Source organism: Heterodontus francisci, chromosome 25, assembly GCF_036365525.1.
Source record: "Heterodontus francisci isolate sHetFra1 chromosome 25, sHetFra1.hap1, whole genome shotgun sequence".
Classification (NCBI taxonomy): Eukaryota; Metazoa; Chordata; class Chondrichthyes; order Heterodontiformes; family Heterodontidae; genus Heterodontus; species Heterodontus francisci.
This window is the reverse complement of record NC_090395.1, coordinates 66,337,393-66,350,432: the sequence shown is the minus strand read 5'-3', so window position 1 is coordinate 66,350,432 and position 13,040 is coordinate 66,337,393. Positions and strand designations below refer to the sequence as shown.

General features: G+C 41.0%; 1 protein-coding gene across 7 annotated transcripts in view; it reads right to left on the bottom strand.

The window, feature by feature from the left end:
* Positions 1 to 224: 224 nt before the first annotated feature.
* Positions 225 to 13,040, bottom strand: part of zc3h11a (zinc finger CCCH-type containing 11A) — a 33,365-nt gene continuing 20,549 nt past the window's right edge. For all 7 annotated transcript variants that reach the window (XM_068057400.1, XM_068057398.1, XM_068057405.1 and 4 more), the window contains 6 exons: positions 12,116 to 12,328; positions 9,172 to 9,263; positions 8,043 to 8,352; positions 6,448 to 6,620; positions 4,403 to 4,476; positions 225 to 3,403 (listed from right to left, as the gene is read on the bottom strand). In XM_068057400.1, the coding sequence (XP_067913501.1) occupies positions 3,151 to 3,403; positions 4,403 to 4,476; positions 6,448 to 6,620; positions 8,043 to 8,352; positions 9,172 to 9,263; positions 12,116 to 12,328 (1,115 nt within the window). In that variant the 3' untranslated portion in view covers positions 225 to 3,150. The remainder of the gene's footprint in view (positions 3,404 to 4,402; positions 4,477 to 6,447; positions 6,621 to 8,042; positions 8,353 to 9,171; positions 9,264 to 12,115; positions 12,329 to 13,040) is intronic.

Here is a 13,040-nt window from a genome sequence, read left to right as displayed (position 1 = left end):
AAACCCATATGAAAGCTTGATCAGGTTTTTCCTCACATAAGGTAGTCCACAGTGTGATGTTGGATAGTTCTACTGTACTTGAAAACCACTCGAAGCGTTCAGATAGCAAAAGCAGTGTCTTGGTCTGATTTGTGTTGCTGAGAGCCACATTTGCTATTTTGTCCCTGACTTTTTCATAGATTTTCCCAACGATTCAAGTGGGTAGTCACAGCAAACTACACAAGTTGAATAATATAGTCCTTTTATTACAAAGAAAATGTTACACATATTCAGTGTCTGCATACAGTCATAAATAAAATCACCCACAAGCACGGATGGATGTTTGAAACAATAAATTGAAAAAGTACAACACAGAAGTCAATAGGGTAGGAGTGCAGAAATATTAGAAACACTAGAAACACAGACCATCTCCCTTAGATCCTAAACACACAAATTCTATTAGTCAACTTGAATGCAGACCATAATTGGACAAAACAAATATTTTACAATGTTTAATAAAGAACAGATTGATAGCATTGCCTCTGCAGAATACTGAGAGAGATACTGCTTTGGAGAAGCAGCTTAAATATTTTACAGGACAGCAACTGCTCTGAAACATGCTGCTGCATTTATGTATGAACACGCACTTCAGTGAAGTAAAATACACGTGTGGTGCTTTTCAATCATTTTAAAAGCATTTGTTCTTTCTCATCAGCCTTTCATACAGGTGTGGGGTCCATCATATTAAGGTACAGACAGCTGACAAAGAAAGATCAATCAGCCAAGTGACCTCCAATGATCGCAACCAGTTAATTTCCCTGGTTACTTGTATTATCAGCAGCTGAAAAAGTCTGTTTTGCATCAAAGTAACCAGCCCTGGATTTTAAGGGGTCTGCAGCACTAGTGTTTTCATACTGGTCTTCTGTTTCTTTCCAGTTCAGTATGTCAACAGTGACTCCTACAGTGCAGTACCTGCTGCTTTTTGAACGGAGTTTTAGAATTATTTCTGGAGTACAAAGACCTGGAGCTGCAGTGTTCTTGTTGCATACTTATAATTCACTGGGGGCAGGGGGGGGGGGGATATTCCATTAGAGTCAGACATAAACAATTTCTGCTAAGCAGTTTAACTTAAGGCACTACAAACATAACCAGGCTTGGAAACAACTCCCTGAAAGTGGAGTGAACTGCTTTGCATTCCCCCTCCTTCGACTGCAAGACTCTTATACACAATGGGTATGCTTCAATTTCAACAGGCCTTCATCACTGAATTTGCTCCTTGTAAATCTCTGCCAAGTTCATATCCATAAATCCTGCAGGAGCAGATATTCTTCAGTTCATCAACCCCACCATGCAGCGACCAGAAAACCATAGGTTGACTCTGGATCTCCATTCAATCTGAACAATTGAATTGCCATAGCAGATAGCTGGGTTTATAGATAAATGACAGCACATGAAGGCTGCATATGAGGGAGTCCTTAGGGCATTCATCTTTCAACATTGTGTTGGAAACAGCAGGTAGTCTGGCTACCCCTAAAGTTACTATATACAAGTTTCATTTCCTTAGGCCCTGTCGGACTCTTTGTTGATAGCATTACAACATCCTTGACTGATAGCTCTGGTCATGTCTCCTTCTAACGGGTTCAAGTTACAGGCCCCGGATCTTTCAGCTTTATACGCCAAGAAGAATATGCAAGTCAGTCCAGTCCCTCTTCAAAACCCAGCCAAACGACCAATGTGGCAGCAAATGTTGTTGATTCTTTTGTTGGAGAAATTATTTCCCCCTCCCCAAGCCAAAACATCCGACTGCATTGTGGAGAACATACCTCCAAAAAAACAGTAGTAACATAAAACTGTCTTCTGTTCATTTAGATGGCTGTTATTTTAAGATAACTTAGGAGTACCCATGCTTTCTTCCTCTTGCCGTTCTACCAGAGTCATGATGTGAATGCAATGTATTATACAAAGTAAAAATAGCTGATCGACTTCCACAGACAGAGATCAGAATGGTCTGCAAACATCTCAAATATTCTCTTCAAATACCCGTATATTCAGACTGCAGCATCCCACAATTCGATCACAAGCACACTGTGTGGTGCAAGATGATCTTGGGATAATAATGGAAACATTAACAGTGGACTATAAACTGCTGGCAGGGGGCAAAAATAACACAAAACATATGTTGAGATAAAAACCATCTATGCAACAGTGACACAAATTGATATGGTGCTAACTGTCCAGACACAAAGTCAGAACCCTCTGGGAACCAAAAACATACGTGTTTCTCAAACTGTTGATACAAATTCACAATAGTCCTAGTAACATTCAGGGACTGCATCAGACAGGCAGTTTGCAATGGTATCCTGGGCTCAAACATAAAGGTCACCCCTCTTTAAAATATGCTTAGGAGGCCTGAAATCCTGATTTCTGTGTTATCAGAATATTTGATGTGATCAAATGCTAAATTTGTAATCATCTTCCTTAAGCATACACTATCAGGACTCTTGCAATTACACAGCCCTTGAATACAATCCAACGTTAATTTAAAAAAAATAAACACCTGGGCTACTCCTTATACTTTCAGAGCCTTAAGCTAGGAATGGCTCTACATATCCAAGAAATACCCAGAGAACTAGCCTTAATATTCTCACTACTGATGGCAGGTGAGATTGGGACAGGCTGATGTCTATCCCAATGATCCAAGCCCAAAGAAGGCAAGCATTACAAAATTTGAGCCCACACAATCATCTCTGCTGCACTGTCTGTCGGTAATGGACACAACCCTCTCAACAAAGCAGACAGAAAAACTTCTCCCAGCTGATAATAGTCAGCAGTAGTGGGTTGTCTTCAAACTGTAAACCTGAACGCAGGTTAATATCACACCATTTTTTCCACTTGTTTTTGGGAGGCTTGGGAAAATGTGGCCAGCAGTCATACAGTCGTAATTAATCAGTTAATTAATTTGGTTGTAATATCAGGTGTTTAAATCAGATATGACTTCTGTCTGTACTCGATATTCAGACGTAGTTTTGTTTACAGCTTTAAAAATATAGACAACCCCAGTCCAATACAAAATGTAGGTCCAAGTTAGTAACCATTTATTACCCAGAAAATTCCATAGAGGCAGAGTTTGAATCCATCTGAGTAGGTCCAAAAAACAGTTTAACAAGCTCTTCAGCTGTCAATCATCTCAGACAGTTCAAGCAACAAGTCATCCTCATCCTTTCCAGGGTCCAGATCGATTTCTGCTTCAAGTTTATCAGCTGAGAATTCTTTCATCAGCTCTTCAAAGTCATCCTCAGTTACTGCAGACTTGGATGTAGAACTCAGCCTCCGAGCTTTAGCAGGCATTCGGGGAGGGGAAAAGCTTTTGATCTCTGTCTGCGATATGCTCGTCGGCATGCTTTGCCCAGCAAGATCAAATTTCCTGAAACGAAAGGCATAAAGTCAACTGCCCAGAGAATTATTTATTTTATTGCTCTTCTAAACTTTCAAAACTACAACTATTAACACTAATGTTGGAATTGCAAAAGAGTCATTGGTTGCCACACAACCCTTGCAAACAGAGATTAATTCCCTCCTCCACCTGGAAGCTGCTAAGTTATGCTATACAGTATCCAGCACCTTGCCCAGTTAGCCATTCTTCCTGTTCTGACACTTGACGGTAAGCATTACAAAGCAAAGCAACTATGGTATTATACTAGTGAATCTGCACTGCCTCCCCTCCAAGGACAATATATCCTTCCTCAGGCGTAGTGCCTAAAACTAAATGCAGTTCTTCAAGGCGGGGTCTAAGCAAGGCTCTGTATGACTGAAGCATCACTTCCTCCTCCTTGTATTCCAGCCCCCTCGAGATAAAAAAAAATTCTGCTAACCCTTTTAATTACTTTCTGTACCTGTACACTAGCTTTGAGAGTTGAGTGTTTTGATACCCAAATCTTTTTCAACCTCCCCAGTTCCTAATCTCTTGCCAGTAAGAAAATATTCAGATATGTCTCTATCGGATCCAAAATGGATGACTTCACTTCCCCACATTGAACTCCACTTGCCAGTTTTGTCCACTCATTTAATCTTATGTTCCTTTGTAACTTCCTGTTCCCATCTATATAATTCACTGTCTGTTGAGTGCGTTTCATTGTATTCATCCTTGCAGTGGCTCTTCCACCCACCTTTCCCCCAGTTGTACAGCTCTACTCTCACTGTTTAATAGAAGAAATGTGAGCTCTTCCCTCCCACAACTTTTCCACCGCCTTCAATTCCAATCTTGTTTGCAAGTTCCCAAATTGTACTGGCGTGTATTCAAATACTATTATGCGCCAGGAGTGTTCCTGGGTGCAGTCCAGGATTTTTTTTTCAGGATTATGAAACCTTGGAAAGATTATTTCTTAGAAACTGTCTTGGCAAGATAATGAAATTGAGACCTTACCTTTCCTTGGATCTTTCTGGCACCTGCAAAGACGGAGAGGTTACCTCTTCTCTCTGAACTGTCGATGGTGCAGACTGGAAGACAGAAAATTTAAAAGGTTACAAAAGTGCGTCTATAACAGTCCCTTCAGAATCAGAATAAAGATTTACGGCGCCAAAGAAAACAGATGGTGAGTTACCTTAACATATTGGCATGGATAGAGGATTGGCTAACAGGAAACAAAGAGTCGGATTAAATGGATCATTTTCAGGTTGGCAAATTGTAACTAATGGAGTGCCATAGAGATCAGTACTGGTGCATCAACTATTTACGGTCTATATTAATGACTTAGATGAAGAGAGTGAGTGTATTGTAGCCAAATTTGCAGATGATACAATGATAGGTAGGAAAGCAAGTTGTGAGGAGGACACAAAGTGTCTGCAAAAAGATATAGATAGGTAAAGTGAGTGGGCAAAAATTTGGCAGAAGAGAGTATAATGTGGGAAAATGCGAGGTTGCCCATTTTGGAAGGAAGAATGAAAAAGCAGATTATTTACATGGAGAGACACTGCAGTATGCTGCGGTACAGAGGGATCTGGGTGTCCTTGTACGTGAATCACAAAAACGTTAGTATGCAGGTACAGCAAGTAAGTTGGAAGGCAAATGGAATGTTGGCATTTATTGCAAGGGGCATGGAGTATAAAAGTAGGGAACTCTTGCTACAACTGTATTGGTGAGACTGCACCTAGAATACTGTGCAGTTTTGGTCTCCTTACTCAAGGAGGGATATGCTTGTATTGGAAGCAGTTCACAGAAGGTTCACTAGGGTGACTGCTGGGATGAAGGGGTTGTCTTATGAGGAAAGGTTGAGCAGGTTGAGCCTCAATGGAGTTTCGAAGAATGAGAAGTGATCGTATTGAAACATACAAGATTCTGAGGGGGACTTGACAGAATAGATGCTGAGAGGATGTTCCTCCTCATGGGGAAATCTAGAACTTGGGGGCACAGTTTCAAAATAAGGGGTCTCCCATTTAAGGCAGAGATGAGGAGGAACTTCTTCTCTGAGGATCATTAATCTTTGGAATTTTCTTCCCCAGACAGCAGTGGAGGCTGGGTCATTGAATATATTCAAAGCTGAGTTAGACAGATTTGTGATCTACAAGGGAGCCAAGGGTATGGGGGGTTGGCGGGAAAGTGGAGTTAAGGCCACAATCAGAACAACCATGATCTTATTAAATGGCGAAGCAGGCTTGAGGGGCTGAAAGGCCTACTCCTGCTTCTATTTCTTATGTTCTTTCAAGAAATGACTGGAATACTACATACAGATTGCACTAGAGGAAAAATGGCCAAATATTCTTTCATAAGGATAACTACAGATATTGAGTATCCTGGAATTCAGAATGTAGCACAAGAGAAATAAATCGGTGTATTAGGCAATGCACCAAAAAGATGTGCACCAATCCTGGGTTATAGTACAAGCAATCACTTTGCCACAACTTGAAGCAGAGTAGTTAGGCAGATGCTCCTACTTTGCACCTCTATCAAAAATTCTTGCAAATCCCTCTCATTTCCCAGGGTGCACACACTGATGGATGATGGGGCGATGCACCTCGATAGCCTAATACACAGGTTTTTAAACGGGTGTAGAAAATAGGGGGGAAAATACACAATCTGAACCAGCTGCTAGGAATGTGAAAGCTAGCTGGAAACAAGCCTCTCCAATTTTCCCTCCCCTCTGCTCAATGCTCAGTCACCCCAAAGTAGAACAGCTAAGACTGGTAAACGATATTGCTTGGAAGAAATAAAACCCTAAGTTTTCTCTGTTGCTGGAGTAACCAGTGTAACCCATGACCATCGGACGTTAAAATGCATTTCACATTGAGAGACAAGATTCTCTGACTTAGAGAGCTACTGAGATGCATGTTTTTTGTTTTTCATGCAGGGAGGCGAGAGAAGCACTTTCTAATTGTTAGTTAATTAGCGCCATTCTTTAGCCTGTCCCATAAAAATGAACTGAAACGTGGCTGGATCATACACAGGAAGGTGTCAATAACAGAGATTCTTACTGTAATGATCTTCCCTGTTGCTGGCTGCTTTGTCAGATCAGTAGTCATAGTGTTGAGTGGCTTAACTGCCATAATGGTGGAAGGATGGCTGTCGGGGGATTTGCGTTTCTGGCTGAGCCTCACAGGACAAGAGCTCTTCATAACTGATGGTTTCACATTTAATTTTGGTTTCACTGTTAAAAAAAAAATGATGAGATTATAGTCATGGTGAATCAGAAAACACATTACTGTAATTAACACTGTCCAGTAATGGGCAAGACAGACCAACCCAATGAGAACTGTTTTTTAGAAACTAATACAACAGTCTACAAGCCTCCTGTGTTCGTTTCAATAACCCATGAATATATTAAAATGAATTATCTTGGAAGCCTTACATTCTTAAGGGAGGGGGAGTAATTGATTATTCCATCCTATTAGCAGGGACCAGTATCCAGCTCCCAGCACAGCGAGAAGCTCAGCCAGCTTCAGGAGTCCAGTATCTCAACACATTACTGAACCTCCCCTTCCTTGCTTCAGGCTGATTCCCTCATACACAGGCTCCAAGCTCTACCAACCTTTCAAGGCACAATTACAATAAAAGGCGACTCCGGGTGCGAGCTAGAAAAGTGGAGCAACAAGTTAAATTGATCTTGAATCAGGCGTGTGGGGCACTTAGGAAGAGGTTGCAAAAAGACAGCAAGATTACAGGAGGTGGGTGAGCAAAAAACAAAACAAGAGATGGGTGAGCAAGAGAAATAAGCAATTATAAAATACAGAACAGGTGGAAGCAGAAGACAAAGGAAGGGACTTAAAGAAAAAGTAGTCAAATTTCTTAATAAAAAAGAAACCCAGCACTGTTGTGAAGTCCTGAATGCTAGATAGGATTTGACTGAGTGTTAGTGAGGAGACACAGTTTAAATGAGAGACTCATTTGAGAAGCTTTGTTATTGGTTGCTGCAGTAGGCTCGAGCATGCAGAGACATCATGGAGGGTCTTCACCTACATCAGCTCAGCTACCCACGAGTAGCTGAGCAGGAAATAGCTGGGCATGTACTCACCATTATGCCTGTAATCTGGGAAGACATTTTACTAATGGCAGGCTTGGAAGCACATTAAGAACATACATATGTTGACTTGGGACATGGGCATCAGAACTAACCTGGGTTGCACCTTCCCATCAATGTCAGACAGATGAGAGGGCGGTCAGGTATCGGCAACATTGCTCAGACATATTGTGACCCAGGCTAAGGAACTCTTCACAAGAGAAATGCAGGCAAGTGCTTGAACTCAACCATACATGTTAAATCTTCCAACAATGCCTGAGGGCAACTTTTGTGACAAGAACATAATGTTTGTTAATGCATCACAGTACCGCATACACATCAACATTGAGCTCTTATGATCTGCAGCTTTAGTCTTTTTGAAGTGAGGGTAGAAAAGAAAAAGATGCCTTTTACCCTGTGTGCCAATATTTAAGCAAGAGTGCCGTATTTATAAATATGGTAGAAATCAGCATGCTTCACACTGCCAACTGCACTAGGCATGGAGAAGCAGGCTGAGAATATGCAGAGGCAAGCAACTACATGTAAATTAAAATATAAGCCCAATATATATACCTTTCAGGGCAAGTGGAGGGTCTGCTGCTTCAGCTTTGGCAATGGTCAGCTTCTCTTCTGTCTTAACCAGTTGTTCGGCCATGAGACGGTTGTTTGGTCTCAGTTCCGCTGAAGCTGCCGGCTGATCATTCTGCTCTGCAGCCTGGATCTCACAGTTCATTGTATTCGCAGTCACCTCTTCACTCAGCAGCGTTTGACTCGGCTGTTTCTCGGTTTCCTGCAGCTGTCGAAGGCGTTTTTCTTTCAGTATTTCTTCAAAGCTTTTAACTTGCACTTTCTGCAATCTTGGACATTCCTTTCCATTTGTAGGCTGTAAGCGAGTGGACAGAATTACATAAAATGTACAGCATAGAAATGGGCCATTTGACCCACCCAGTCCATCTGGTGTTAAATGCTCCATTCGAGCCTCCTCCCATCCTTCCTCATCTAATTCCATCAGGATAACATTCTATTCCCTTCTCCCTCATTTGCTATCTAGCTTCCCCTTAAATAGATCTATACTATTCACCTCAACTACTCTCTGCGGGAGGAAGTTCCACATTCTCTCCACGCTCTGGGTAAAGCAGTTTCTTCTGAATTCCCCATTTGATTTTTTGGTGACGATCTTGTGTTGAATGCTTCTTGTTTTGCTCTTTCCCATAAATGGAAACATTATCTCTGTGTCTACTCTATCAAAACCTTTCATAATTTTAAAGACCTCCATTTGGTCATCCACCAGCCTTTTCTAGAGCAAGAGACCCAGTCTGTTCAATCTTTCCTTTTTCTTACCAAAATGCAGTACCTCACACTTACTAAAATTCATTTGTCAATTATATTCAACGTTACTTCTCAATCTGTGCTAATTCTCTCTTAAAAGAAACATGTGCGTATACTTTCTTTATTCAGGACATAAATTGCTTGCAATTTCCTCGTGAGTGGAGTCCAGTCTGTACAGAAGAACACGTGTGGACTATCCTGAATGCACAGTATCTTTTGATGAGAGTCTGCTCTTCTTTTCTGGCTATTTTACCCAATTATAAAGTATTTTCCCAAAAAACTTGCCTGTACACCATAGTTTTTACTTCAATTATTGTGAAGAAATAACTTCATGGCCCATAGGATACCCAGTGTTTTTATGAAGTGCACTGACCTTATTAATCTCCCTTGTGTCTCCTTGGGCAGCAGTGTCCACTGACTGTATATCCGTTGGTTCGACATCTGCCTTTTCTGGCTTGACAGCTTCTGCACAAGAGATTATAGAAAGTTCTAAAATTATTCCTGTACACCAACACATTGTATAGAAATTAAAGTTAAAAAAAAAAATAAACCATGTAGCCCAATCAGTCCATATTGGTGCTCATCCTTCACAGCAGTATTTGTCCTAATCCCATGTGCTCACCGTATTTCTCATACTGCTTTATCCTCTTTTCCTTCAACCACAATTCTGACCTGTTCTTAGATGTTGACAGTCTCTGCTTTAACCATCAACTTCAGCAACCTCACAATCCTCTGTGTAAAAAGGTTTCCTCTTAACATTTAATTTTGTATTAATGTTTCTGCATTCTACATTACTCAACCACTGATAAAAGTCTCTTTCTATTGACGGTCGATTTCCTTCATATTTTTAAATACCTCTAATCAAATCATCCTGTAATTTCTGTTTTAACAAAGCGCAATATTTCCCAAGTCTCTCTTTGTATTCCCTCATAACATGCAACATCCCAGTGAATCTGCTCTGTACCCATTCTATTGCCATAACATCCTTGCTAGAATGTAGAGCTCAAAATAGCACACGTTAAACATTATATCTCACCTTTTATATTCTAAACCCCTTGCCATAAAACTCAGTAATCCCATTAGCCTTTTTTGTTAATCGTTTTGCACACTCAAAAGGCTGCTTTTAATGTCCCAAACCTGAATTGCCAAATCCCTCCATACTTCCAAATCACCCAAACCTCCCCAACCAAAGTATAACTATTAGTTTTCTTAAACCAAATTTTACCATCTCACCCTTATGGACATTAACATCTGCTAAGGTGGATGTCAGCCAGTGACGCAAGAACTTTGATACTTTATATCGATATGCAAAAGACAAGAGGGTCACCTTCCTATTTGGGAGTCCTATGCAATTTTAAATAAGGAGGAGTGTGGACTGAAGTTCAGAGTTGTGAGGGAGGAATTGCAATAAATTATACGACAGACAGATGTTATCATAAATAAAAACAGAAAGTGCTGGAAATACTCAGCAGGTCTGGCAGCATTTGTGGAGATAAAAGCAGAGTTAATGTTTCAGGTCTGTGACCTTTTATCAGAACTGGCAAAGGTTAGAAGTGTAATAGATTTTAAGCAAGTGAAGGGAGTGGGGGAAGAGAACAAAAGAAGTGTGCGATAGGGCAGCAGGCAGGAGAGATTAAATGACAAAGATTTCATGGGACAAAGGCAAAGTGAATGCTAATGGTTGTGGTGAAAGACAAAGCATTAATCCAGAGAGTGTTAAGGGCAGAATAATGAACAGCTCTGTCAAAAAACACAGACATGAAAAAACCAAGTTTAAGGCAGGCACATGATTAAAAATAAAATTAAAAAAGAAATAAAGAAAAGACCATGCTCTGCAATTACTGAACTCAATGTTGAGTTTGGAAGGCTGTAGAGTGTGTAACTGGAAGATGAGGTGCTGCTCCTTGAGCTTGCTTTTATGTTCACTGGAGGCCAAGGATAGAAATGTGGGCATGAGAGCAAGGTGGTGAATTGAAATGGTAAGCAACTGGCTTATCAGTTACTGGCCTGTTCCTCTGAACAGTGGTATTTAAAACGGAAACTCCCACCCAACTCCCAACTTCACTTGCGGCTCCCACAGATGATTTATAATTCAGACACAACTCAGCAGGAAATACAAGCAAAGACATTAAAAAAGGAGACATTAAATAAAGCAGCAAAAGCCTGGACTGAAAACAGATCTAACTGTCACAGCAGGATGTACTCCTCCCGTTATTGCTCTACTCTACCAGTACTTTTCCAAACAGGGAATGGATTTAAATCCCAGGACCACGGATAGTTAGAAACTGCTTACAGTATCAGAGCATGATACACCACAATAGCATAACACACCACAGGAGGCTATTAGGCCCATCGTGCCTGTACTTGTTCCAACACTCCACTGCAGTTCTTAAATTCAGTCCTCATCCAAAACTCTGCTGCCTATATCCTAACTTGCCAATTCCCGTTCAATCATGCCTGCACTCGCTGACTTACATCAGTTCCTTGTGCACCAACATCTTGACTTAAAAATTCTCATCCTTGTGTTCAAAATCTTCCATGGCCTCTCTCGTCCTCATTGCTGTAAAAGCCTTCAGCCATACAACCCTTTGAGATCTCTGCGCTTCTCCACATCCCCGATTTCCTTCTCTCGATCACATTCCTGATTCCTTCTCTCCACCACTGGCAGTTGTGCCTTCAGCCTTCTAAGTCATAAGCTCTTGAATTTCCTCCCTTAACCTTTTTGCCTCTCTCCTCCTCCTCTAAATTGCTCCTTGAAACCTACATCTTGGACCAAGTGTTGGCCACCTGTCCTAACTTCGTTTTACAGGATCGGTATCAAATTTTGTCTCAACACTTCTGTGAAGCGCCCTGGATGTCTTACTATGTTAAAAGCACTATAGAAATGCAAATTGTCGGTATCTTGACTCCCAATGTTGCTTTCAAATTGGAAAACACTCAGCAGGATGGACAGAGAAAAAGGTGTTTTAAACCCAGTAGTTGGAGTTAAGACTGAAGTTGGGAAGAGGTCATGTATCACTGTGGAGTAGCAGACAGAAATAGCAGCTGCTAAAAGGAATGCACAGGCTGAAGAAACAAAGAAAAATTTTGGATGGTATCTGACACAAAGCTGTGAAATTGGTGAAAAGGATCTTTTGTGCTGTTGATTCTTCTCCTTTATGAGGGTTGTCTTGTATGATGGTTACCCAAGACAAGTAAAACATTGCGTAGTAGTACCATTTAAAATGCAATTGGAATGATGGCCTATAAAATGCAATGAGGGAAATTTATACAAGGCCAAAGTGAATATCTATTAAAGCAAAGTTTAGTGTCTTCACCTATAGGTTTGGTGATTCTTAGCAGCCTCTTCCGGGTAGGTGGAGTCTCATCCTTTGGCTTCTCGCTCTCTTGAGATGTCGCAAGACTCTCCAGGTTCTCCTGCCTCCGCAGTGCCTTCTCACGTCGAATCTCTTCGAGAGTTTTAACTTTTACTTGCGCCAGTGGCTTTGGCTTGGTTGCAGCTTCATCAGGAGCTGCCTTCTGACTTTTTGCTGTAGTACACAACATAGATTAACAGTAGTGAACTCAAGCACCTTTCAACCTCTATAGGTGATAAAAAGCCCTAAGAAGCAAAAGATTCCAGGTGAAGCAGCATGACATTCATCAAAAATATTTTTTTTTTAAGGAACGAACAAAAAAAAACAAGGAAAACAGAGTCTGGAATTTTAAAATAAACACATTTAAAGAATTACAAATATTAACTGTGCACCCAGGCAGACATGATTTAAAGGATGCCAAAGAAAGTTCTACAAATTACATTTATACGGCATCTTATTACATCGCAAAACATCCAACATGTATTTATACGGTGCTTTTAACTTCGTAAAATGCTCCAAGGTGCTCCAAAATTTGATACTGAGCCACATAATGAGATATTAGGGCAGGTGACCAAAAGCTTGGTCAGAGAGCTATATTTTAAGGAGTGTCTTAAAAGGGGGAGAGGTTTAGAGGGGGAATTCCAGAGCTTAGGGTCATGATAGCTGAAGGCATGGCCACCAATCGTGGAATAATTAAAATGGAGGATGTTAAAGAAGCCAGAATTGTAGGAGCACTGAGGGTTGTAGGGCTGGAGGAGATCAGAGGCAGGGTGGCGAGGTCATGGAGGGATTTGAGAACAATTAGTTTTAAAATCGAGGTATATCTTAACTGAGAGCCAAGGTAGGTCACAGAGTATAAGGCTGATGGGTGAATAGGAATTGGTGA